The sequence below is a fragment of the Pelodiscus sinensis genome, chromosome 3 (assembly GCF_052426305.1).
Source record: "Pelodiscus sinensis isolate ZL-2025 chromosome 3, ASM5242630v1, whole genome shotgun sequence".
NCBI lineage: Eukaryota > Metazoa > Chordata > Testudines > Trionychidae > Pelodiscus > Pelodiscus sinensis.
In genome coordinates, this window is record NC_143054.1 from 187,838,086 (window position 1) to 187,866,080 (window position 27,995).

Sequence of the window (27,995 nt, forward strand, 5' to 3'; positions counted from 1 at the left end):
TTTTTAAAAACAGCCAAGCCGCACCTCGGCAGGAGATGCGCCGAGCGGGGCGCGGGGGAGCAGAGCCTCGCTAGAGGCGGGACCGGCCATGTTGTGATAGGCCCGGGCTGCATGCGCCGAGAGGCCCAGCTCCGGCTCCGGCACGTGGTCTGGAGCCCAGGCTGCAGGGACTTCTGGGGCCCAATCGCAGCAGACTCCAGCCCTGCAAACGGGAAGGCAGGAGGTAGGCAAGGCGAGGGGTGGGAGAGGAAGGGGCTTGTGCTGATGGGAGGGGGGCAGGTCAGGAGAAGAAAGGGCAAGGCACCAAGGGGCAGGGATGTAGGAGAGACTACTGCGGGGGGGGGAGGGGGCAAGTGCAGATAATGAGGGAAAGGGCAGGAGGGGAGGTGTCAGTGGGAGGGGGGACAGGCTGGGAGAGGACAAGGCATTGGGGGCTCGAGGGGGGAAGGTGCTGGGAGAAGGCTTGAAAGAAGGGGTGGGCATGACGAAGGTGGGGATGGAGCAAGGCATGTGTGAGGGCACAAAGGCAGGAGCGGAACAGAGCAGAGAGTGGTGAGGGAGTGGGCATCAAGGAAAAAGGGAGCAGGGGCAGTATGGGAAGGGGGAGGCACCAGGAGGGTGCAGGGCTAAGGGAAGGTGCAGATGCCAGGAGATTCTGGGGGTGAAGCAGAAGGGCAGACACCTGTAGGGAAGGGACCAGCACCAGAGAGAGGCAGAACAAGTGTGTAGAGGGAGGTGTTAGGAGAGGGGATGAGGAGGGGCAGCTCACATGATCAGAGTGGGACTACTGGAGGAGTGGGCACAGGGGGGAGAGAAGGGCTGGTGGAGGGGGGCAGGTCTCAGGAAGGCTGAGGACAGTGAGAAGGGCAGGAGTCAGGACAGTAGAGGAGGGTGAGAGGTTGGGGGGCAGCATGCACCAGGGGAGCAGACGGAGCAAGGGGAGGAGACATGGCAGCAGAGGGAAAAGGTGGAGGTTTATAAGATATTTATTAATAACTTGGGTGCCATAGTGGCATATCCAAACAAGCCACATGAACTCAGTACTGGTGCACAACACAAAATTCATTTTGCTTATGGGAGGAAACGTCTACACTGGCATGATTTGCGCAAGAACTCTTTTGCAGAAGAGTTCTTGTGCAAAAACTCTTCCAGAAGAGAGCGTCTACACAGGCATGTGCCTTTGCACAAGAGCATCCATGTCAGTGTAGACGCTGTCTGCGCAAGAAAGCACTGATGACCATTTTAACCATAGGGCTTTCTTGCGTAAGAAATTCACGTTGCCTGCCTACACTGGCCTCTTGCGCAAGAACAGTTGTGCAAGAGGGCTTATTCCTAAGCGGGAGCATCAGAGTTCTTGCGCAAGAACTCGCAGCCAGCGTAGACAGGCAACAAGTTTTGGCGCAAAAGCGGTTGCTTTTGCGCAAGATCGCACCAGTGTAGACACAGCCTGAAATGGAACACTTCCCCCAGCCTCTCCACCCCTCAAGGTTAATGTCACACACATTGGGGTAATGCAATTGCAGGATAGTTGCATGAGGGGGTTTGGTGGGGACCAATCATATTCCTATTGGTAGGAGGATGGTGGGAAAAGTCCTGGGGGGGGGGAGGGTCAAATGACACCTTTTACTTTTGGTCATGTGTCCATCTTGCCCCGAGAGCGTTGCCTCCAGAGGCGTGGCTAACGGGGTCAGGGGCGTGGCTAATGGGGGGGTCAAAGAGTACATTTAAAAAAAATTCTTTGGGTGCACACCCTAATGAAATGTGCTGCGCATGCCTATGACAGGAAGCAGTAGAGCATGTAACAGCAGGGCTGGGTCCTAGAGAGCTGAATGCACTGCCTGCAGCACAGTCTAAGGGAAGGGATTGGCTGCTGGGGTTTCTGGGAAGGGGGGGGAGTAGGGGTGGAAGAGCAAGTCAGTCATAGGGGCACCAGTTTAATAATCTCACGTAGGGCATCATAAATCCTAAGGACAGCCCTGGTGGGGGGTATGACTGGTTAGTTAATTCTGTTATGATTGGTTAGTAAAATTATACTAAAATAATTGGTTACGGTATAGCTAAACAGGACTCAAATTTCACTATATAAACTGGGGTCCAAGAAGGAAGAAGACCAAAGGGAAACAAGAACAGAAAGGAACACCAAGAAGAAGGGATAAGACCTGGAAGAACTACTTACCTCCAAGACACAGCCTAAGACCAGAATTGCCAGGATTCTAGCCAGGATTCTAGTGCACGTCTGTGACGTGCAGCAGCTAAGATCCAGAGAGACTGATCTTGCCTGGCCAACAAGAGACGTCTGCCTGCCTTTATCAGGATTGGTGAGCATGATACTGTGCTTAACATGTGTATTCCGCTTGTTTGGGAATTGTCCATAAATAGAGAATAGGAATATTACTGTGTGAGGCTCTTTCAGTGGCTAAAGATCCTGCCAACCCACAGGAAGTTACGCTCTCAGACCTAGGAATTGGGTATGGGTGGGTGTGTAAATTAACAGGGTTGCACCTTGAGCCCTAGGAACTGGGTAAAGATGTATGTCCCTACAGTGTGGAAGGCATAGGGAAATTTGTGCTGATAACTTATACAGTGTGCTCAACCTCCCCCTCTTGCTCAGATAGAATCGCTCATGTCACAAGTTACACCAACACCCATCCTGCTTGAGAATGACCATTTTAATCCAACTCTTGTTTGGGGAATAAAACCACTTTCATATGCTAGACAGTAATTTGAGAAAATGAACAGGGATCCTAATTTTCTGTGATAAAAATCCCTCAAATTCTCCAATAAAAATTAAAATCTATGTTTTTCTGCAGTTAAAACAAAATGCTAAACTTTAGTTTTCCTACACTGAATGCAATGTTTTACCGATATGCAGCAGAACCCCTTATATCCAAGCCCCCATGCTCTGGCTCTGTGTATTAATCAACCCACCAGCTGCCTGGAGATAGAAACCTCTTTGTTAATTCTCCTGATTATCCCAATTTTGGATTATTCAATCTGGCCCCAGTTCTTATTAGATCAGATAAACAGGGTTCTTCTATAAGAAGGGGAGATTGAGCACACGGAAGAAGTGACACTGGCACTTTCAGTATAATTAAGTAATAGATTTTTTGTTTTCTCAAAATGTGAAAACTTTAAGATTCCCTGTAAAAACATTATTCAGTCATACACCTGAACTGCCTGCCCTGAGCCCCTCATACCCCATCATTCTCAAACTCCTGCATCCCCACATCCCCAGACTCCTGCACTCCACCCACCCCAACCTGGTGCCCGGAGTCCATCATACACCCAAATCTCCAGTCTCGAGTCCCTCATACACTCCAACCCAGACTCCTGCACCCCCACATCCCCAGCCCCCTGCCACTAGATTGACAGAAGACAATCAGTCTTCTGACCACTGAATGAGAGCATGAAGCTGGATTTGACCAGCTCTGATGTAAACTTCAAAGAAATGTGCGAAAAGATGCAGCAGCAGAAGTCCCATTAAATAAAGTCTGCGAGTGCAATGTTTCATTTATGCTTTATTACTCATTATGTCCATTATCAGTAATATTAAGTTGTATATTTTTAGTCAAGCAAATGGGCATTCGTGGACGGCTCTTTGTTGACCATTTGGGCTGAATTTTGATGTAGTTTGGCTCTTCAGTGTGAAAAGGTTGCTGAGGTGAGCTCTAAGGTGAGCATATGGGCCTCCACACATGAGAAAATGAAGGGCTGCCCACCTAATTAGTGGCTTGCAGATGTGGCTCCACTAATTAGGTGCCTGGACCCTGAGGAAGACACTGTTGAAGTGATGACCTTGGGGGGGCATAGGAGGAAGGTGGGAGGGAGCAGAGGGAAAAACAGGAGACAGGTGGGGGGGACAGTCAGATGAGAAGAGGGGGTGAAGGGAATTTGGGACATGTAGGGCAGCAGCGGTCAGAAAAAGAGGCAACTTTCCCCAGCTCCAGGGAAAGACAGCTGAAGAGCAGTGCAAAATCCAGCAGGGTGGATTAAATTTCCTATAGTCCTTGGCATTTCAGCCAAGGCTGCCAGAGAGAGACAGCCCTTCTTCCCAGCCCCAGCTCTGTAATCCAAATCAAAGCACACCTCATGTGGTGGTGCAGACACCCCTACTGATATTAAAATATGAGTTGTGTGCTTTGATTTGTAGAACAAAAAAGTGTTTATTAGTAAGGGAGGAGGGTTATATAGCACTTTTATCCAAAGCGCTTTACAATAGATAGCTAATGATAAACATTTGAAATTATTATCATTAAGTGATCCTCCAAGACCCTCAGCAGTTTGCAAGTGGTCCATGGGGAAAAAAAAGTTGGAGGACCACAGATGTACATCATTTTAGTCAACTTTGTAGGACTAGTATATGCAAACAAAATTAATGAAATTGTAAGATGACTTGTCTGACTTACTATACCTCATATCAATAGCACATAAACCATTTTCCACCATCCAATTTTTATTACTTGTCATTTTATGAGTCATCCTAGGGTTATTACCTTTTTAACAAATGTCTCTTCATTTTAGTATGGAAGCTGTATAAAGAGATCATTAATCATTTTATTTTTTAAATATTTTACTCCCTGATAAAATAAGTGACTGATCTTTATATTTTGTTTGGCTTTTGGGAGGGAGGGTACCTATTTTCTGTGTGAGCTTATACAGAACAATATTTTTGTCCAGGATCTGGTCGAAGGCCCTTTGAAGGAAACTGAAGCCTTTCCATTGACATTTGATAATGTATTTCTGATGGATATGGATTGAGTACAGTTTTATACTACAATGGTTATAACTGATTTAGGTCCACCATGCTCACATACTGCTAAAGCTACAGTAGCAGGAAACAGTAATAGAGAAAAATGGATGGGCAACAACTTCCTGAACCAGGAGCCATTTGGAGTTGTGTTAGGTTTATCACATGTAACAGTTACCACAGCACATCCATTTTTACTCCCTTTCAATCTAGAATCTTCTAGCTGCTAGAGGGTGTGGCCTGGTCTACATTACTAATCGACCTCATTCTGTGCACATATACTCTAAAATGTAGCTCCCTTCCATGTAAGTTGCCCACTTTACTGAGGTCTTGTCTACATTAACTCCCACCATCAATCTAATCCATGAATTCCCAAACTGGGGGGCGTGCCCCGCTGGGGGGTCATGAAGAAATTCCGGGGGGGGGGGGTGAGGCGACCCAGCCACACACACACCAGTCAATCCCACCCCAAGTTTTGCTGCTATTTTTTTGGGAGGTGGGGCAGGAGAGTTTCTCAAAAATCAAAAAGGGGCCGTGATGCCACAAAGTTTGGCAACCACTGAATTCTAATCTATATCACATCAGGGGATGAACTTACTGCAGTGTGTTCTCCTGGTGAGAAACTGCACTGCTGACAGAAGAAGACTAGTGCGGACATACAAAACCGATTTAATTACTGCAGTGGCTGTGCATCAATGTAACTTAAGTCGGCTTAATTTTTCCCTGAGTGTTCAATTATGCTACTTTAGGCCAGTCTCCAACCTTGGGTTCTCCTTCCTAGGGAACCGCTCCAGTGTCTATGTTTATGCATAGCCTTTCTAAGCTGCAGAAGATTTAAAAAGTGTCCCAACGCTTGTCAGTTTAACTGCTGCTTATGAGGAACAGATCTCATTAATAGCCTAGAAAACCCGTCACAGTTTCCACTCTGCTGAGTCCCGGGGTTAGCTTTCAGCTGCATTAAAGGCACAAGAATTGTCTCTCTGCAGATTTAGGAGGCAGCACCGCACTGGTTTAGACTCCATTCACATTCAGCTTGTTTTCTTTTAAAGTATATGGGCCAGAAACAACATTTTTTAAAATAAGGTTAGATTTTGTAGACATTTATGGCATTAAGCCCCCACAAATCTGGAAAAGCTGGATGATCACAACTGTCAAGTATACTTGTCAAGTAGGGATGTCACAATGTGTGTAATTAAGTAGTCCGGTAACTGCTGAAAATACATCGGTTACATGTGGGGTGGCCGGCAGCTCCCCAGGAGCTGATGTGTGCCGTGAGCCAGCTTTTAAGACAGCTCCCTGCATGTACCGGGAGCTGTGTGTAACCGCGACCATTAGTCGATAAGCCTAGGCTTACCAGTTAACTGTTTACATGTTTCACTACTGTCAAGTCTTGACTTTAAGCAGGGGTCTCAAACTCATAGCTCGCGGGCTATCTACGGCCCGAGCAGCTCCAGAATCGAGTCCACGCAACTGCCCGCATGCGAGTCCCATCAGCCCTGAGTGGGAGAGAGGGTTCCATAACCTTTCCCCAAGCCTAGTCCCCTCTCTGCTCCCCTTCTTCCCATCCCTGCTCTGTCTTCTCCCTCCCTCCTACACCCCTTCCTCCGAGCCTCCTCCCCCATGTACGTGGCCTCAAAGATTACCGGAGGTCCAAATGAGGGTTGGAAACAGGGGGTCAGATTCCCCAGCAATTACTATGACAGCAGAATCCGCAAGGAAGCAGAGTGATGCAGCAACCTCTGCTCCACCACCATCTTCAGCCATCATAGGATGGTTGGAACAGCTGTTGCGGGGTCCCCCAAAGCATGGGGCCAGGGCAGCTGCCCACAAACCTCCCCTGGGCCACAGGGCCATGCTGGCAGCAGCTTGAGGCTAGCAGCCAGAAGCCACTCTAGCCCTGCTGCCCTGCCAGTGGCGATGGAGGGGACTCCCAGGGAGGGAGGGGTTAAAATCAGCTGGGGCTGGCAGGCGGACAGAGACGTGCAGGGGAGGGAGAATGTGCAGAGACCCCTGCCCCCTCGAAGCCTTGCCAGGGAACAGAAGGGGGCACTTTGGCCTGGTAGGAGGATTTGAGGACCAGCATTGGCCCTAAGGTAAATCGAGTCTGAAGACCCCTGACTTTAAGGGTTTTATAACACACACATCATGAGATCCAGATTACCAGTTTCTCTACAATAGAAGAACCCCCACAGTGTCAAGGCAAGCCACTGCTGTCTTCTAAATGGATACAGAAATATTTGGCACTGAACGTGCAAACCTTAACCTCTTCCAGAGAATCACATTAAATACGCAATAGCAGACTAAAGGGAAATAGTTACTGAAACCCCCACAAAGAACGTGGTTTGACTGGTAATGTGGTGGGTACTTGTCTTTTCACTGCTGCTTTGTATGAACAGTTCTCTTCAAACTTTGCTTTCTCCTGCAGCACATACTCTCTCTATTCTGTCCCTCCTTGCTCCTCACCTGGCAGTAACGGCTTCCTGGGTTTGACTACAGAACTGACACAGACAATATTTCAGAGCCAATTTAAAAAGAGAGTTACGTTACTGCTTTGACATCCTTTGAGCTACAGCCTCCAGATGAAGTTGCCACTGCTAATTCTCTTCAGTCAGCAACATATGTATTAGACCCGGGGTGGGCAAGACAGCCTCCGGGGGCTGGATCCGGCCCACCACACCCTCTGATATGGCCTATTGAGACCTGGGGACAGGGGGAGTGTGCGAAGTCTCCTCCCCCACACCAGGGGTGCATGGGAACTGAGAGAACTGCCAGCTGTTCAAAACAGCTGGCAGTTCTCTCCAGGCGCTGCACGACTCTGGCAGGGCGGGGACACGGGGCAAAGACTTCACATGCTCCCCTGGCCCCCAGACCCTGATTGGCCTGGGCAAGCACATGAAGTCTCCTTTCGCCAGCAGGGGCGTATGGTGCCCAGAAGGAACCTCCAGCTATTCAAAACAGCTGGTGGTTCTCTCGAGGCACCGTGCACCTCTCATAGGGTGGGAATGGGAGGCAAACACTTCACATGCTCCCCTGCCCCCTGACCAATTAGGTTCGGTGAGCGGGGGAACACGTGAAGTCTCCTGGCCCCGCCCTTCAGCTCGATGCCCTGTCCCTTACAGGGCAGCCTGCTATCACTTCTGAAATTCATGAGGTGCCCCCCATCCAAAAATTATTGCCCACCCCTGTATCAGACCCTTTAAAAGCAAACATTCTTTTGGTCACTTTGTATGGTGTCACTGGGCATTCTTAATATTAGAATTAGCTACTAATTCTTATGTACCCAAAAGAAATGTATCCTCTTTTTCCAGACCTCTCACCGTCAGGACAATCTGGCAGAAGATTATTGTACTGTAACAAGCTTCGACATTTTTAGATTATTACGTTTTGTTTAATTATAGTTAACACATGTTTTAGATCCAACATAAGGAAGAGAAAAAGGCTGGGAAATTTTAAAGGGTGGCCTAAAAAAATTAAACATGTAAGGGCTGTATTGCTTTACAGTCTAACCATAAATGTAAAAATGTAAAATTATTAAGTACATTCTATTACTCCTCAGTATTAAAATATTATATCACAATTAACACAAGAGGAAAAAAGCGCAACACCAATAAATGAGCATGCTTATAAACTTAACAGTTTTATGATAAGCACAGTTTGCTCAGACTATGAATATTTAAGAATCAAGCAAAACATGACTGTACAACTCTTACTAACAGCTCATTAAAATAATGACTGTACAAACTGGTTTAAATTATTACTGATCATTAAACAAACCCATAATTAAAATTTCAGGTTTCAGTTTTCTTCCTATACTCAGCAAGTATTTAGCATCCTCACTATAAATAAAAAGGGTGTGAAGAGAATGGGATTTCCTCATCTCTAAGTGAAGCTTTCTTCCATTATGAACATCTCTGGGTGCTGCTGAAGCACACCTACAGGTTGAACCTTTCTAGGGCTGCATACTCTGGTCTGGCAACATCCATGGTCCGGCATGATTTTAGTTAGCCATGTGTCCATTTATCATGGGTGTGGTTAAGTTTCCTGCAGTCTCATTAAGTTTGTTTATAGTCAACAGTCTTGGTTCTCAATGTTGTGTGTTATTTAGCTCTAATTTACCCCACATGACTTCCAAGAGCCCAATACGCAATGGAAGGGTTGATAATGCTTTTGACCTCCCATGGTCTTCCAAATTCTCTGGTTCGGCACTGGTCAGGTCCCAAGGGTACCAGACTAGAAAGGTTCGACCTGTACTAGGATTATTCACAGTAAAGAGATGAGTGCCAAAAGTACTAGTAGCTTGATGGTGTCCTTGCCAGTTCTGAAGTGAACTAGCCAAACTCAACCAGCCAAATAGACACATGTGGCTAGTAACTAGCATATTGAACACCATGGGCCTGAAGAATGGTTTCAACGCATACTGTATATCGGTAATACAAGCTATTGTCATCACAATAATTTCCACTCTGAAGGATACTAGACAGAGGAATTCATTGCAAAAGAAATTAAACTAGTTAAATGGTCTATTACAGCATGGTAGTAGCATGCTCAAAGGATGCGTGTTTCTCTCAATTTATAAAATAAACATAACTCTACATTATGGGGTGCAGAGAGCGTATGAGGAAGAGAGGTGTTTATGTATCTACAACCCTATTTTCATCAGCAAATTAAGTCTTTCTGCTAAGGTGAAAATGGCTTAAGAAGAATTAGCCAAGATTATTAGCCAATGAGTTCCTAGATGTACACACCATTTTTAGCTGGTGCACGGCCTAATAAAAACAGAGAATCCTTATACGTGCAGTAGAGAGGGAAAAAGAGAAAGAGAGAGAGCTTGTGAGAGGAATAAATGCATTTTCCCCACATCCTCTAATTTTAAAAATGAATATTATGGGTTTAACTCCAGAGTAGCTATAGACTACTCACACACACAGTCACATTCATCCTGTCTGTCATGAGGCTACTGTACACTTCTGACCTAGTTCCTGACTTCAGAAGATCCTGACTGCAACTTACAGTGAAAAATCATAAAAAAATAACAAATAGTCTCGCAGCACTTCAGAGACTAACAAAAATACTTTTTTAAGGTGCTGTGAGACTATTCCTTATTTTTTTTAAGTTTTTTCAGTTACAAACTAACACAGCTACCCCTCTGAAACTTTTGCAACTTAAAGTATCATCTTAACTTTAAAACACAAAATGAGAGCTCCCAATTCAATTTTTTAAAGTCAAGCTTAAATCTAACCTAGGCCATCTTACACCCACTCCTAGTGCACAACCATCCACTAGAATAGTGTAACATGATCATCTACCTTATACTGTATTACAGAAGCCTCCCTTCCAGTGAGAGGAGTTAGACAGAGACATACTCTGATCTGGGTAGTAACTGCTGGTAAATGTGTGCCATGTGAAGTTAGATGGCAGCACTTAGAGCCAAGTGTAAAGTCCATCTGTTAAGAGCTGTACTCTGGATTGTCTGCAGGGAGAATTTTTAAAGATTCTAAAGCAGTGTTTCCCAACCAGGGTTCTACAGAACCCTGGAATTCCACAGACCATTGTCAGGGGTTCCGCGAGAAATCATGGAATAAATAAATAATTTTTTTTCTTACAATGTAAGCTGACTATATATATATATATATATATATATATATTAAAAAAACAGCTCTTAACAAATACATTTTCTTGACAATAATTTAGCAGTAATTGAATTGCACTCCCCGCTGTCAACTTTTTCATAGGTAGAAGTTCCTCAGGATATGATAAATTATTTTAGGGGTTCCTCCAAGGGAAAAAGGTTGGGAATCACTGTTCTAAAGGAAGACAGGTGTCTAACACCTCTGCCTGCCCCCACTCTTGCCTTTGAAATATCTTCCCTTCCGATCTTATTGGATCTGAGTAACTCATGGTATTTAAAACTTCTGTGCTTAGATAGGTGTTCATTAATAATTCTAAAACATATATATAATTTGTGGGTGTGAGAGCAAAAGAATGAGGAGCTGGCAATAGTTCCTCTTTCTGAGACTGTGCATCTTTATGATAAACCATATGTACTGCTGAATAACCACCACTCTAGGAATGAAGTGTACCCCTAGCCAGAAAGAAAGAGTCGTTTTTTCTGCCAATGTATTATTTTGGTTCTTTTAAACCTAGGAATAGTGATGCGGTGGCTAAAACCCTCACAGTTCTTCACAAATAGAATGTTCATATAGTCTTGCAGCATGTGACTTATAATGACACTGAATAGTTCTTTATATTTATATTTATAAATTGCAAGTGATTTGAAGCAAGTTAAACCTATATAGTGACCTAATATGAACTTATAGAGTGCAACCACAGAAATATGATAAAACAATAATAAGCCAAGAAGTATTTCCCATTCCATGAAAGCATTACAAATCACAATAGTAAACAAAATGGATTTATTATTTCTTCTCATTTTGGTTGACAATTTCAAAACACAAGCAAGATAAAATAGTAGAATATGCTACAGAAAAAAGACAATCTTATGGAACAGAAATAACTTTTTATTTAATTAGCATTTTCATTGGCTAGTTGGACAGGGACTAGAAAAGGCTGAGAAAGCTTGATGAATTTGTGTTTCCGTGTCATGTTTCCCTTAAATGTCTCATAACGTTATAAAGCTTTATCAACAATATAAAAATTTGAGGAGTATCCTTTGAAATGGGAGTGGGCAGGAGGAGGGATCACCTCTTCAATTCAGAACTGTGTAGGAGTGTGAAATACAAATATGTCGGAAACAACTAAAAGCACAAAATAGGGACTTTTAGATAAAGTATTGTGTCTCTTGACTAATCACATGCACTTTACTTGTAAATTCTCAAGTATCTACTGGTGACTATTGAAGAGGATATTCTTAACATTCTCATCTGTACTTGAAGCTAGACTTATCTCCTAATCCTACCAGTAACACATTTCAACAACCACTTCAAATTCAGAGCCACTACAGTATGTATCATTTCCCAAAACACATGGCTGTGTATTTTGGAATCTGTTCTATTCCTACACTACTATTTCAAATCACTGCTTAACAAGCAGCAAGCAGCATGTGTTAATTCATTATCTTTGATTCCTATAAAGCTTGACAGAGCAACATGTTCAGTCAATACACTTTGCCAACATGGATATAAAGCCAGCAGCTTGCCTGTGATCTTAATGCTTTCATCAACACAAACAATTGTTGTTTGTTAAAAGACACAGGGCCACATTGAATATGCTCATGCCAAGTATTAAATCTATAGTAGACGTTCCTGAATATTTAATTCTTTTTCGTGGATCTTTCACTTCCACTAAAGAACAGTTAAGCCAGCCAATCCTTTTTTGACTCTTAGGACTCCATCCTTCTGGTTAAGGAACAGATATATATATATGATTGCCTTCCAGATCAATTAATCTACTTCTTAACTGTCCAGAAGAATTGTTGCTGTTACCTAACTTGACCTGTGATGATTTTTATTTTTTTTGTACAGAAGAGATTAAGGATTTTGTCTCCATTTTCAGGGGCATGTACCTTATCTGTTTTAAAAACACATTATATGGTATTTCTTGGGTGCAATTTTTTAACCCACATGTACTTTTTTTGGGGGAGTGGAGCCAGAGAGAAATGGACAGTTTGGAGAAGTGAACTAACATAACTTTTAAAACAGATCAGTTGATTTTTAGTGTGACAATGCTAATCAAGAGAGGCCAAAAATACATCAAAGTTAAAAATCAATTTCTTGATGAGTTCTTGAGACAACTGCAAAAAGATTTGGGGGTGAGGAAAGGAAGAGAATGGCTACACCCTCGCCTTCCTAGCTGGTGAGACCAGGATTACGCTGTCCCTGTACTAAAGGTGCTGTCTCTTTTGTTTTCTTTGGAATAAAATGTGTTTAGAATTTTTAGGCACGGAACAAGGTCTAACTACCCTTGCTTACCAATAAAATAATAAATATATTCCAACAAAAAAATCCATCAAGTAAAGGGATCAAGACAGTATATCTTAGTTTTAAAAGTCCTGATTCTCACTTACACTAAGTACTTTGGCAGTGTAGGAGGGCCTTGAAATGAATATAAATGTTACTTACACCCACTTTAGGATGACTTTACTCTGACAGACAGAGCCAGTTTTAGGGATAGGCGAATAAGTTGATGACTTGGTATGTTGGGTTTTGGGGGGCGCTGGGGTGCTGTTTTTGTTGTTAGAATGTTTCAAGTAAAATGTTTTAGGGATTCCATGTGTGGATTCATTTTTCACTAACCTCCAAGAATGTGCTTGACCTTTGTAGACTCTCATGAAACCTTTCAGACTGGGTTCCATTTTTTATTTCATTTTTATTTCAATGAGTTTACATTTTCCTTGAACCTTGTAGAACAGCGATGGACAAACCGCAACCCAAGGGCCAAATGGGGCCCATTGAGGTTCTGCATGTGTGTGGCTGGCATGACATTTTGTTTATCATTTATCAGCAGAATCTGGTAACTCTGTGCATGGGCAACGGTGTCGTTTTTTCCTATCAGTATTATTAAAGTGACACACATGTAAAGCAAGGGCACATGAAAATGAGATGCATGCTGGTTGCACACAACATTAACTGTAAGAGCAGTGTGCTCCCTTTGCATCTAATCAAAGCACTGCTATGGTTCAGTTGACACATGCCGAAAATTCTGGGTACACAAGCACAATTAGTAAAACTACCTTATCCTGAGAGACCATCTTGATTACAACAGTTTTCTGGCCCACTGGGATGAAGGAGGGCCATTTATGTGGCCCACTCACTAGCCAGGTTGCCCATCACTGTCCTAGAAGGTTGTCAGTCTGGCTTTCATGAGTATAAAAAGGACAGGGTGTTACCAGTCAGTCAGTGAGATATAAGAAGAAGGTGAAGTAAGAGCCCGGCTGCGATTTTTATGAACTTTGTTTTATTCTGTAATTATGAAAGTATACTTGTGTGTTTAAGACATGAAGCGTGTAAGTAGTGATTAATAAAGGACATATATAATGAGATGCCAGGGATAATTATCAAACCCCCCCCCCATCTAAGCAAAAGAAATACTTTTCCTTCTTTTGCCATGCTTACCACAATGTTTGATGACTTTCTAAGTCTGCAGCACATAGACTTTTGCTTTCCCTAGTAGAAAATAAAAGATGCCCTTGAAGAAGCCTTCAGGAGCTCAGTATACAAAATGAAAAACTCAACTGCAATCTAGTTTGCAGCAAAGGTCAAATCTTATGGGAAAATATCTGAAACAGGACAACATAGACCAGGCTTTAGGCAACAGTGATCATCCCAGAGCAGAAGAAATTGAGGAGCAAAGCGTAAATGATGGAAATCCTATTACTAAGGAATTAGCTGATTTACCTGAAGATAAGGAATGGAAATGTGAGGAGAGTGATGCAGAACTGTCTGATTTTCCTGGCGGCGTAAAGGAGACTGATGATAAAGAAGAATGTGGTTTACCTGAAAAGGAGAATAATGACAAAGAAAAATCTGGTTTCCGTGAAAAGGAGAGAAATGATAAAGTAGAATCTGCCTTGCACAATGACAGAACAGCAGTAAGAAAAACTGTGCACCACAAATTGTTACATCAGATCCTGATTGATAGCCAGTGGTCCTAAACACTGCTGATACTGAATGTACAATTTTGAACAGGCCAGGCTAAATTGAAGATATGACATTGTCAGTAAATGAGCACAAGTAACACTACACAAAGTCACACTGTGAAAGAATGTTTGAGAATGGCAAGGAAGTGAATCAGTATTGGATAATTTACTCCAAATCAACTGACAGTGTTCTGGTTTGTTGCAAAATATTTGATAAGAGTGCTAAACCATTGCTTGCACTATCTGGACACAATTGCTGGCATAACTTAGTAGATGTTCTGAAGCAACATGAAAAGTTCACCGGGCCATTTTACATCCTATTCCAAATGGATGGAGGCTGAGTCCAGACTCAAGCTGAATAAAAACAGAGACATAGAAAATCAGCACATTATTAGTGCAGAAACTCAGCATTGCAAGAATGTGCTCAAGCATCTGATCTCAATTACCCTCTTCTTTACAAAGAATAATTTGGCTTTCTGGGGCTCCTTGGGTAAGAACATAATGGTAATCTCCTCAGTGTGTTAGAGCTCCTTGGAAAATACAATAATGTCATGCATGAGCAACTACACTGAGTAGTTCGTAAAGAAGCTATGGACTATTAGTGAGTGCATCAAAACAACTCAAAATGAAATGACTGACCTTATGGGCAATGAAGGTGCTTGATAAAATATTGATGCAGCATGGCAAAGCAAAGTATGTCATAATAATGGACTGCACTTCCGGCATTAGTCACAGTGAAAAGATGCCATTTACGGTAATATTTGATGACATGGAGGACATCTGGATGACTCTACTGGGAAAGGCCTAACAGTATTATTTATTAATATTTTCCAGGAGACTAAAATAAAGCTTCAGGACTGCTACAGCCCACACTACAATGGTGCAAATATGAAGGGAAGAAAAAGCTACATCCATGCAAGGATTCTGGTGCTGAATCAAAAAGCTTTCTTTGTGCCTTGTGATTGCCATTCTCTCAACCTGGCTGTGTCAGATTCAGCAGCACCTTCTTGAGATTTAGTTTCTCTTTTCGGAGAACTGCAAAGGATATACATCCAGTTTTCAGCATCAACTAGCAAGTGGAAGATCCTCATGAACACTGCTACAAATCTGACCACTGAGCCATTAAGTGACACTCGCTGGGAGAACCACATTGAATGCATTAAGGCTAGTGAGGTACTAAATGACTGAGATTTACAATACCCTAATGCAAGTAGCGCTGTCAAGTAAAGCCAAGGCCAGAATCCAACACGAGGTGCAAAGCCTGGCAAACTAGTTCACTGTCTTCAAACATCTAATCTAAATTATGATTTGGAAGTAAACCCTGCGAGCAAGGCCGTGCAAACTTCAGCCAATGGACACTGCAACCATTACTACCTGGATGAGATACTGCCTTGACCTCATTGCAACCTAGTGAGGCAATGGATTTGAAGACACCATAACTGCTGCCCAAAAAATGCCAGAAAACTTAGGAGTTGACCCCATTTTCATGGAAACTCATATTCATTGGAAGAAGAGGTAGTTTGGGTTATGAGGGCAGAGATGAGGTGATCAGAAGCTTGGAAGAAAATTCAATTGAGACTTTCAGTGTTTGCTCGTTGACACTGCTCTAAATGTCAACTGAAGAAAGGTGTGGATGAATGAAGCACCATGAAAAGTTCTGGGGTTTTTATATGACCTTAGAAAGCTGCTGGCAGAAAAAAAGATGCTTTTAATTATACGACTTGCACTGGATGCTGCCACAAGGGTCTAGTCATACATCAATGATAAAGACCTTTATGTTGACTTGGACAGCATCCATCACATTTTGCGACACAGAAAGCAGTCTCCACTCCAAGCTCTCCAATACATTCATGATGCAGAACTGAGGGACACTTTTCCTAATGTGTGAGTAGCACTGAGGATTCTGCTCATGCTGCTAGTCGCAACTATGAGTGGTGGGTGAAGATTTTCAAAACTCAGGTTCATTAAAATGTATCTTCAATCAACGATGGTTGAAATGGCTTGAAATGCCTTTAGCCAGTCTTTGTACCTTCCTGATACTCTGCTTCAGTTTGCGAAGGTAAAGGCAAGAAAAGCAACCTTGGAACAAAAGGACTAGAGTTAACATTCTAAGGCTGTCACCTCCTGTAACTCTATTTAATTCAGGTCCATCCAACGTTCGTGCATAGTTCAATTTCTTCATGTTAGTATATTTCAATAATTCATAAAAAAAAGTTTCTTTTCTAAGCTCACAGGAAATGATTTTTATTATATCCTTACATATGTCATAAATAAATATAGATTTACAGATCCTAGCATGCAAATGTATAGTCTTATGAGACAGGGATAAATCATGCATGCATGCTTTTCCTGAGGCGTCATTTGGTTTAGATCAGGCCCTGATGCCAAAACAACATATAGGGGCCTCAATGTAAATAAGAATTGGCACTAAAAGTACAAAAACTGATAAGAATGCACACTAACTGTAATAAAGCCATCTTGAAATACTAGAACAAATGGAATTTATTGTATTAGACTACACAAAGACCTAAAATTCTGTTATTCAAATGTTCCCCATCAATATGGTTCTGTTTTCCAGCAATTAAACAACCACTGTAACATATTTATAACATACTTGAAATACTATAATACGTGTTCTGTTTCAGAACAAATGTAATGAGAAAGACAATGACTATAACAATACAGCCCACACTCAAGTCATAAATTGTTTTGACACGTACTAGCTTAGTGTTTTTAGGCAAAACTCTACATTTCAACTATATTCTAAAAAGTCATAAGCATTAGAATTAGCATAAGTATTAGACTGACATTCTAAAAAGTCATAAGCATGTACTTAATTTTATGCAAACAAGCAGTCCTGAGGCATTTAATGGGACTAGTTGAGCAAGTTAAATTAAGCACATGCCTAAGTATTTGCAAGGGACCTTAATTCTCTCTCATATTTAAATGTGTGAACTTGTAGGTATACAGATAACAACTTGAAAAGAACTTCAGGACCAAGCATCATGAAAGAAGCAGTTTCTGTGTGTAAGTTTTTCAGGAAACACTACTGTATGCATTATAAAATGAATTCAAATTAAAAATTAGAAACCTACCTTAAAAAGTGTCACAGTGATTTCAATGTTTTCTGGAACAGGCCATACCACCACACCCCGGTATGGATTTTTAATTCCAGGTTGCCAGCTATGGGCCTAAAAGAAGAAAAGAAATAAAAATAGCATCATTCCATCATAAAAGGCCTGCTCCATCTCCCCTGGAAGTCAGCATGTGTACAGATAATTAGCTACAAAACCCCTCTGCTTTCCTAAATGTATGATTCCATTAAATACAGTAAGACAAACCACTGAGAACAGAAGGAAGTCACACCATGAATGGCAACACAATGCTCACTCTAGCCAAACACTAAGGCTACGTCTACACTGGCCCCTTTTCCGGAAGGGGCATGTAAATTTCTCTAGTCGTCGTAGGGAAATCCACGGGGGATTTAAATATCCCCCGCGGCATTTAAATAAAAATGTCCGCCGCTTTTTTCCGGCTTTTAAAAAAGCCGGAAAAGAGCGTCTAGACTGGCCCCGATCCTCCGGAAAAAGTGCCCTTTTCCGGAGGGTCTTATTCCTACTTTGAAGTAAGAATAAGAGCCTCCGGAAAAGGGCACTTTTTCCGGAGGATCGGGGCCAGTCTAGACGCTCTTTTCCGGCTTTTTTAAAAGCCGGAAAAAAGCGGCGGACATTTTTATTTAAATGCCGCGGGGGATATTTAAATCCCCCGTGGATTTCCCTACGACGACTAGAGAAATTTACATGCCCCTTCCGGAAAAGGGGCCAGTGTAGACATAGCCTAAGGCTACGGCTACACTGCAGGCTTTTGCCGGCAGAAAGTATGCTAATGAAGCGCTCATTAGCATTTGTCGCACTGTCATTTGCAGGGCTCGACAAATAATACAATCTACTCGCCTGTGGCGAGTAGATTGTAACCCAGAAGAGCCGGGTTCGGACGATCTGCATGTGTGCAGAATGATCTGCGCATGCGCTGGTGAGCAGGGTTTGCCGCGGTTAGGTGAGCCCTGGTCATTTGCATATCTCTGCCAATGCTTTTTGCACAAGAGGTTTTTGCGCAAAAACAAGCAGTGTAGACAGGTCTGTTTTGCGCAAAAAAAACCTTTTGTGCAAGTTCCCTTATGCCTCAAAAAAGGAGATATGCGGGATCTTACGCAAAAGGGGTTTTTTTGCGCAAAACAACCCGTCTACACCACTTGTTTTTGTGCAAAAACCTCTTCTGCAAAAAGCATCCGCAGAGATATGCAAATGACAGCATGAGAAATACTAATAAGCACTTCATTAGCATACTCTCTGCCAGAAAAAGCCTGCAGTGTAGACGCAGCCTAAGTTCTGATCCTGCAAAGTAATTAATGCCTAAATCGGGATCAAAACACTGCGCACCCTGCAAGTACAAATCCATAAAATGGTGAATATAGATCCTTGGCATAAGTTTCAGACTATGGAATGCTTTCCTTTAAAGCAAATCATAGAGTAGCTATTGTGCATGCACAGTGGCCATATTCAGATTTTAACAACATGGATTTCTCTTTGTTTTATTTGAAAAAATAAAGCACCAATAAATGCCTCTAGAAACATTTAACTCTTCAAAGAATTAACATTTCAGTACCTATAACTAAAAGAGAAGTGACCAGGATAAAATGAAGTATAAAGGGACTAACTCTAAAGACCTGAGCAAATCATTCCAACACGTGGAGCTGCATACTTTCCACTAAAACAGTTAACACCGTGAAGCGGCTGAATCTGGTTCAGTTAGTGTGATGGAAAACTTTAGATAACTATGGAAATATAAATGAATACACGCTAATATAAGGGGGCAGCTGAGCAACATGGCTGTTTCTAACTCCCTGTTTTTCTTTATTTTGATAAAAATATAAGTTGGCCATTGTTACTGGCATCAAATTGTGAGTTTTCAAATTCTACACTATCAAACATCATTCATTTTAGTTATATGTTCTTTCAATACCCGGTACTTCAGTGTATGATTTTTATATTAGCACATTATTACCAGCATAAGGTTAATGTAACCTGAGTACCAGATGCCTTAAACTCAAGTATAATTACCCTGGTTAGAGATTTAAAGATAGGATTGCATTACCTTGGTTTTATAGCAATACATTGTTGTTATAGTGACATGGTCATGTGGGCCATATCAACAAACAACAATTTACAAGAGGGTTTTAAAAGGTCTCTTCCGGGTAAAAAATTCCACCTCTAATTTAGCCTGCTGCCCAATGACCAGTTTGAGCTACAGAATTCAATACACCATGGTGGGAAAGATAGCAAATGAAAAGCTCTCTCATTTAGTAGGAGAAGGGAGCTAATTCACCACTGCTGTGCTTTATAAACAGGGCTTCATCTCACATAATAGTCATACACTTAACAGCCCTGTCTTGCCTTCATGCAGCCTGCATATACCCTCACACATCCAGCTCCCTTATGAGCAGCAACTGTAGTAGTTCCTTGAGACCACAAGAGGCCACTAAGTTGCCACACTACTACAGGCAGCCTATCTGTTGATTCCCTGCTGTGCAGAGCTCCAAGTGGCAGCAGCTTCTAGTAGCATGTGGGACAAAAGGTCAAGAAATTGAAGGAGACATGGGAAGGCTCTAAGAATGAAGTCTTACAGAGAGTTATTGGCAGGATCCAGGTTCTTTTCCATGCTGGCCATTTATCTATGCAGATATATTTATATCATTCTTCCTGTTGTCCCATTATTTTTATTCACACCTACAGAATTGCTAATGTTTGCCGTTTTATCCTAAGTCTCGTGAGATTTGGTGTTTGTCTGAAAGTGCCAGCTACTGAAGACATCTGGTTAGGTAAGAATCTCAGCTTTAATTTAAAAAAAGGAAGTTTCTTGCCCTCATGGTTGCAAAGTAATGTTTGAAAATGTGTCTGTCCCAAGTGGACCTGCAAGGCCAAGAAACCGGATGGTAAATAAAACGAACCCAATGTGTGTTTTTTTTTAATCCCACGAATTTTAAGTCAGCCTCATGATTTTTTGGGGCCTGACCCGTGTTTTTTGAACATTTGGCAATACTGCTCCTTATTTTATACAGCAAATACATTTTGTGCATACAAACAAAGCAAGCACTCTATGATGCAGCAGAATTCTGGGTACACAGGGATTCGCCAAGTCTCTCCTCATCAGGCTAGTTGGTCAGTTAAAAATGGACAATCCTAAACCAAATCAACATGCATAACTGTTAACTGACATGTACAATATCAAAGCAGAGAGTGGGAGATTGCATGTCTTACTTAATGAACTTTTAAAGCAAAAGCTACTCCCTGATTAGCTGGATGATGTTATTGACCTATCTAGCTTGGGAATATAGGATTGCACCACACAGGCAATATGAAAGGCAAAGGTAACCTCAAAAATAAGCCGTTAAGGGTTGGTGTAGAAGAAAGCAAAGGGTGCAAAATAGGGGGAGGCCTATTACTTAATATAGAGTACTCTGACTACTTATAATTTTCATTAAGAGTAATACAGGTTGAACCTCTGTGGTCCAGGACTCACTGGTCCGGCAGGACCACGGCTGTTGCTAGACCAGAGAGCCCCAGCCATAGAGGCTGCAGGGCCACTGGCCTGGGGGGCAGTGAACACAGCCAACCGGGGCACACAGCCCCGCCAGCCAGAGTAAGGCTGGCAGGCTGGAAAAGCACAGAGCTCCACCAGCTGGACAGCAGCTCCACTAGCTGGAGGCAGGAAGCCTCACCAGTCGGGGCAGAGGGCCCACCAGCTAGAGCGGGGCCAACAGCCCAGAGAGGAGACCCACCAGCAGGCTGGGGGCAGCAAAGTACACTGAAGGAAGCGCACTGGGTATGGCCAGGAGGAGAGCCTTAGGCCTGACCTCCCCTGGTCCGGCAAACTCCCTTGTTCAGGACCACTCAGGTCCTAAGAGTGCCAGACCAGGGAGTCCAACCTGTACAACAAAAGGTTATTTCTCAAAGGATCACTATATTGAGGTGGCTTTTGCAGGGGAGGGAGGAGATTGCGCCCTTCCAGACTTACCTAGGCCTTTGCTTTGGGAACCGAGTAAGATTTTGACACCTACACACTGTAAATGTGCCATCAATCCTCACTGTCCCCATGTTCTGAATCCTGAACTAAGGATGTTAAAAGTAGGTTATTTTAGAAATCGAGTAGTTGATAACAATTCTATCAACTACTCGATTACCCGATAGGGGAAGGCAGCCAGCGCAATCCCAGCTTGGGCTGGGGTCAAACCCTGCTGCAGCTCTGCAATTTAAAAGGCAGTAGGAGCTGCGCAGCCTGCCTTCCCCCACTCCTACTGCATTTTAAATTGCAGAGCCGCAGCAGGGTTTGGTCCCTGACCCCATGCTAGCCAGGACTGAGCCGGGCTGCCTGTCCAGCCTGTAGCAGCCCCTGCCCATGGGGGGTCCCAGCCCGCAAATAGGGGCTGCTGTGCACGAAGCAGCCCCTGGACACCGGTGCCTATTTGCGGACAGGGGCTACTTCGCAGCAGCAGTCCCTAGGGTTGCCAGATGGTTTAACCAAAAATACCGATTTCCTCCCTCCCCCCCAAAAAATACCTACCCTGAAACATATTCTTTCTGGTAACCATACCACACAAGCACATCATAAGCCTCCAGGAACACAGCCATACAACCAAAAGAGATGCTAAATCTGCCCACATATCTATACTGGCGAATTCATCACTGGAGCAAACAACATCAGCCACAAAATCAAAAGTTTATTTGACTGCTCATCCAGTAATTTGATCTATGCCATCAAATGCCAGCTGTGCTCCACTGCTATATATATTGAACAAACTGGACAGTCTCTGCGGGAAAGAATCAATGGACATATCAGATATACATAAAGGAAACATACAGAAACCTATTGGTGAACATTTTAACCTTCCAAATCATACTACGACAGATCTCAAAGTAGCTGTCTTGTCACAAACCAGATCCACAGGGAAGCCTTGGAATTACAGTTCATCCGCAAATTCAATTCACATGCTAATGGACTCAATCGTGAGGAAGGCTGGTTAGGACATTACAATTTAACAACCATTGAAGGTGCTAACAGCTCTCTGAGTAGTATCCTTCTTGACATGGGAATCTATCGACTTTGATTATTATCTGCTTAGGTTTAAATACCCATTCTCCAGATATTTACTGATGCTCTGTCTCCCATCATCCTCCCTTATTCTTCCCCCCTCGCCTCCCCTCTCCCCCGCCACCTTCCCCTCTTCTATTTATTTTGAGTGTTCACATCTCAAACTCATAACTCCGGTCATCTGAAGAAGTAGCCTGTGCCCACGAAAGCTCATGATACCATCTACATGTTTTGTTAGTCTATAAAGTGATACCAGACCATTTGTTGTTTTTTTCTGTAACAGACTAACTCGGCTAACCCCGGAAGTTCGTGATTTATGTTTATAATGTGGATAGTAGGAATTACCTGCTTTATACATGCATTTATTTTTGCAAAGTTGGGTTATCATGACAAATAAGAGTCCACAAGTTAATGCATCATCATGATGCAGTGTCTAAGAACATGCTGTAAGGCTTGGTAGGTTTTGGTTTTTACTTTCTTGTCCCAATAGAAGAGATGTTTAAGGACAGGGAGCTTGAAAACTATCAATGTATAGACAGATATTCCTCTGTAAGAGATCTGTCACCAGACTGCAAACACAATCTGCTGGGGGCCTAGATATTGTGCTCAATTAATGGACTGCCCTTGGAAAATACAGTAAACTTCCGATAATCCGGCACCTTTAGGACCCAGGGGGTGCCGGATTATCAAATATGCCAGACTATCGGAAGGGGGGGCTATGAGGGGTCTGAGGTGGGGAGGAGTGGGGGGGGTGCAACCCCAAACCCCTCATAGCCCCCCCTTCTGATAGTCCGGCTCTGCCCCAGGCGTCCCTGATTCAGCCACTGCTGGTCAGTTTCAGCAGCGGCTGATCAGGATGCCTGGGTCAGAGCAGCTGGGGTGCTGCTGGGCTGGTCCCGCAGCCCCGAGGGGCGGCGCTACAGGACCAACCCGGCAGCACCCCAGCTGCTCTGCCCCAGGTGTCTCCAAGAGCAGCTGGGGTGCTGCCGGGTTGGTCCCGCAGCCCCGAGGGGCGGCGCTATGGGACCAACCTGGCAGCACCCCAGCTGCTCTGCCCCCAGTTTTCCCCGATTCAGCTGCTGGTCAGTTTCAGCAGCAGCTGAATTGGGGAAGCCAGGCGCAGAGCAGCTCCAATTGTCCAGCAGCCAGAGTACTTCCAGGTTCCTGATGGTGCCGGACCATCAGGAGTGCCAGAGCATTGGATGCCGGACCAATGGAGTTTTACCGTATCTGATTTGTTGTCCATAATTCAAACATGGTTACAGGGAATTCCCTCTTTTGACCATCACAGATCTGTGCAAGTCTCAACACTTACTAAATAGTTCAGTTGTTATCAACACAGAACAGACACTCCACTTGTAGCACACAGTAATGCAGAACAGGTAAGAGAAACGTCTGAGCAAACGGTGATGTTGTGGCTAAAAATAAACTCACTTTTTATTTACTAGTGATTCCAGGTTATAGGAGAATTCCACAAGCTGTTGGCTGAAAAAGTAACACAGAGGTGCTCTGCTGCAATGCTCTGTATCTGCAGATGAAAGAGCAGATTGAAGAAGCTTCAGCCAGCTCAAAATCTATTAGCCCATTTACGAAGCAACACAGGCTGGTGAAAGCACCCCACTTCAGAGCTCTATATACTACTATACTGGCTCCACCTGGCCCTCAGTGTGACGTGTGATCAGCTGGGGAGTCCCCAGCTGACCCCAGGCTGCGCGTGGCATTTCAAAGCAGCAGTGCAGCATGGAGCCTGGGGACTTCCCTCTGGCTGCACGTGGAGTTCCGCATTCCTCCTCTGAAATGTACAAGAGCCCTGGTGGTGGCTCTTGTACATTTAAAAGGAGGAATGCGGAAGTGCCTATCAACTACTCGAAATGCCATCGACTACTCAACTAGTAAATTAATTGTTAGTACAAAGTAGGCTTTGAAAGATGCAACAAGGTTACGTGTTCTTGATTTTGAAGAAAGACAAAGGTACATTTGTGCCTAACAAATTGTCCTGGTTTTTGCAGGGTTCAGAAAGGAAAAGTTCACACTGGTCTTAAGACTTGTTCAGGAATTCTGCCAAATATAGCAAGACCTGCACTCCAGTAAGTCAGAATTGCCCAGCTACACAAACAAGTAATGTTCTGACACATCTGTGTATATGTATCTAAATTCAGACTGGCCCAAGGGGAGGGGATTCCAGAACACAGCTCTAAAATGATTTAACTCTGAACAGAGGTGGCGGGTATACGAGGCAGGGGAAGGCAATGCCTTCTTGAACTGCCAGGCATGGCCCCACCCACACTACTCCCCCAGAGCTCCCAAGTACGCTGGGAGCCATGCTGAAGCAGTGAAGCCGGAGGTGTTTTGAGGGCGGAGTGTTGCTGCCCCTAGGCGTCAGCCATGATGAGGCTGTGGAGCCTGGGGCAGTGAGCCCTCCCCGGGCTCCAGGGCAGGGAGGCTGTTGATGCGCCAGCCGCTCTCCTCATACTTGGGGCTGGAAAGGCTAGAGCTGCGCACTGCCTGCCATCCCATGGTACTCAAGGACCAAAGAGGCTGCGGCCGTGAGCTGCTGCACTCCCCATGATGCTCTGGAGCGGGAGTGGCTCGCATGGGGGGCTGAAGGCTTGCCCCTCTGGTGAGGGGAGCAGGAGACAGAAGGAGTGGGAGGGGGCTTGCCTCCCCCAGCCCTACGTTCACCCACCGCCCCTGACTTTGAATGAGAATTGATAACTATTAGATGATATCATGCTTGCATACTACCTACTGTCCTTTGGATAATGATTTCGGTTAGCCAGTTTTTCCAATATGGCTATTGTAATTTAGCGGCACCATTTAGCTAAACATGTTACAATCCAACATTTTTATGCAGTCATTACCAGACCTCCATAATAATCATTAATTCATTCAAGCTATTAAATAAAATAGAGAGTAGTGGATGAGGTCTTACATTCTCTCAAAGCAGAAGTATTATTTGTAGTTTCCATAGTAAGAATGTTTGAAGCAAAAGGCCAAGCCTTATTAATATCTTAATTTCATATTAGTGAAATGCACTGTTCACAAGTTACACAACTGTTGTCATCTTTATGTTTGAGTTACATTTTTTGTGGGCTGCAGTCATTTGTTAGAGGTCAGTCATCTCACTTCTTCCCCATTTTCATATTTTTATTACATTAATTGCCTGGGAATAAACATTTCTTTTTAGAGAAGACTTAACTGGTGTCTCTTCCCTGCTCCACAAAAATATGAAAAAACACAGGCACACTTGGGATATGACTAATGCTTAGGTACTTCTTGGGCTCATTGTGTAAAATAAAATAAAAAATCTTTATTTGACTCATGTCCAAGAAAGCAATTAGATGAAACAACATGTATAGTAATGTGTTTTACTGGCAGATGACTAAGAGTTTAGGAATCTTTATTGATCCAGTCTTGGAGACAAACATCTCAAATGAAGCAAAATCATGTTAGCTACTGAATCTTTTTTAAAAAAGTGAAGCTTTTGGACTTGTCTACACTGGCATGTTTTATTGCCAAAAACTGCCTTTTGGTGACAAAACAGCAAGAGGTTTTATACCGCAATGTGACTTTTGTCAGGAAAAACATCCAGTTTTGGTGACAAAAAACTTCCAGCCCTGTACAGGGTTACCAGGTAGCCGTCGGGGAGCGGGACTGACCCGGACACATGCAGATTCCAGGGTGCTGCCTGTCCCATGCACGGTCCCGGCGAAGAGAGTCCGGCTGTGGCTCCACCACGTGTTTGACCAGCTCTCAGGAGACTCCTAGCACCAATCGCGACCCGTCTCTCAGCCACTCCCCCCATCCCCGCCAGCCTTCCATCTGGCGCCCAGCCAGAAAACCAGAAAATACCGGACATTACAGATGTCCGATATTTTTTAATTTTTTTTTTACCGGACAGAGGGCCCAAAAACTGGACTGTCCAGGACAATACCGGACACCTGGCAACCCTAGCCCTGTAAGAGACTTCTGTCTTTCCTCTTCCCTTTATAGTCGACAAAGAGTCAGCGTGGACTCTGCTGTTTGTTTCGTTGAGAGAATTGGCATCCGCCAGTATCCCACAATGCCTGTTCTGATGGCTGTGCTCAATGTTTTGAGATCTCGGCTACATTGAAGGCATTAGGGACGTTAGCGTGTAGTTGGTTACATGATTAACCAATAAGACTGGGCTTATTGGTCAATCATGATGACTACACACAACACCCTCTTGCTGCCTCTGCATCAGAGGCAGCGGGGGGGGAGGGGGGATGGGGATGATGCAGCTTTTAAGCCAGCTCCTCACACGTTCTGGCTCCTATAGAGCCACCAGCTTCCTCCCCTGCCCCCGCTGTCCCACAGAGGCAGTAATGTGGGGAAGGTGGGAGCTGGTACATGTGGGAAGCAGCTTTCAAGTTGGCTCCCTGTGCAAATTCGGCTCCCATGGAGCTGCCTTCCCCCCCACACTGTTGCCTCTTCATCAGAGTCAGCGGGCCGGGGTAAGGGGGCAGGTGGGAGCCAGTGCTCACGGGGAGCCACCTTAAAAGCTGGCTCCCTCCAACCACTGGCTCCCGCCTGCTTCCCTCCCTGCCATGTGTAAACATGTAATGGCTAAAAATTCCAGCGGTTACATGTTTACACAAATAAACAATAGCTAACTTGCATGCACCCCTCCCCTTTCAAAGCTCCGGGAAGTATCTGACAGCTGAGTGAGCTGCTCCATTTGGGGAACAAACAAAGAGCAAACCATTGGAACATTTCTGTTCTGCCCTGCTAGGAGAGCTGGAGACACTCCGGTACTGCTTTGACATTCCTCAGCATGGGGAGCTCGCAGAGCTATGAGGGAATCCCAAGAAGCGCAGGGATCAACTCTGCCTTCCCACAACACTGCACTGTGGGATGCTCACCCACACTGCTAGCCTCCTGATGACAGAGCAAAATGTGACTATGAAATGTTGACAATGGGAGGCAGAAAAAACGGTTTGACCACTTTTCATTTTTGGCAACTTTTGCATGTCAACAACACATTAATTGCCAAACCTTCCCGGTGTAGACATAGTCTTCCTCTAGATATAGTACTTGTGGACATTTTGCACTTAAAAAAAAAATCTTTATGGGCCCCCTTAATCATCCTCTTGACTGATTTGCTACAGGACTATTCTCATTCTTAAGATGATCAACTGCTGTAGTATCTGCTGACATTGATAGGATTGTCTAACCTATTACCAAAACTTTGGCACAGAGCAAGCAGGCATGTCTAAAAATTCCATAGTTTAAGTGATGCAATCTCATCTGAAAACGGAAGCTCCACAGCCAATGATAAATCATTTTGTCCCCTGAATTAAATTAAAATCCTCAGTAATTCAGGCCCCAATCCTGCAATGTCATACTCGTGAGCAAACGCCTACATCTGGCCCCAATGGATTCGAGATATGCCATCTGTCTGAACACTAAACAAGAGTCTGAACATAATCTATGACCCAGCAAGCTAATTAATCATGCATAAATAGCCAATCATCTAACAAGATG

The 27,995-nt window shown here is 43.8% G+C and overlaps 1 protein-coding gene across 12 annotated transcripts in view; it reads right to left on the reverse strand.

The window, feature by feature from the left end:
• Positions 1-27,995, reverse strand: part of EHBP1 (EH domain binding protein 1) — a 341,176-nt gene that overhangs the window by 246,023 nt on the left and 67,158 nt on the right. For 11 of the 12 annotated variants that reach the window (XM_075925601.2, XM_075925600.2, XM_075925608.2 and 8 more), the window contains exon 4: positions 17,438-17,533. In XM_075925601.2, the coding sequence (XP_075781716.2) occupies positions 17,438-17,533 (96 nt within the window). Of the gene's footprint in view, positions 1-10,053; positions 10,207-17,437; positions 17,534-27,995 lie in introns of those variants that run through there. The other variant, XM_075925606.2, reaches the window with a different exon arrangement.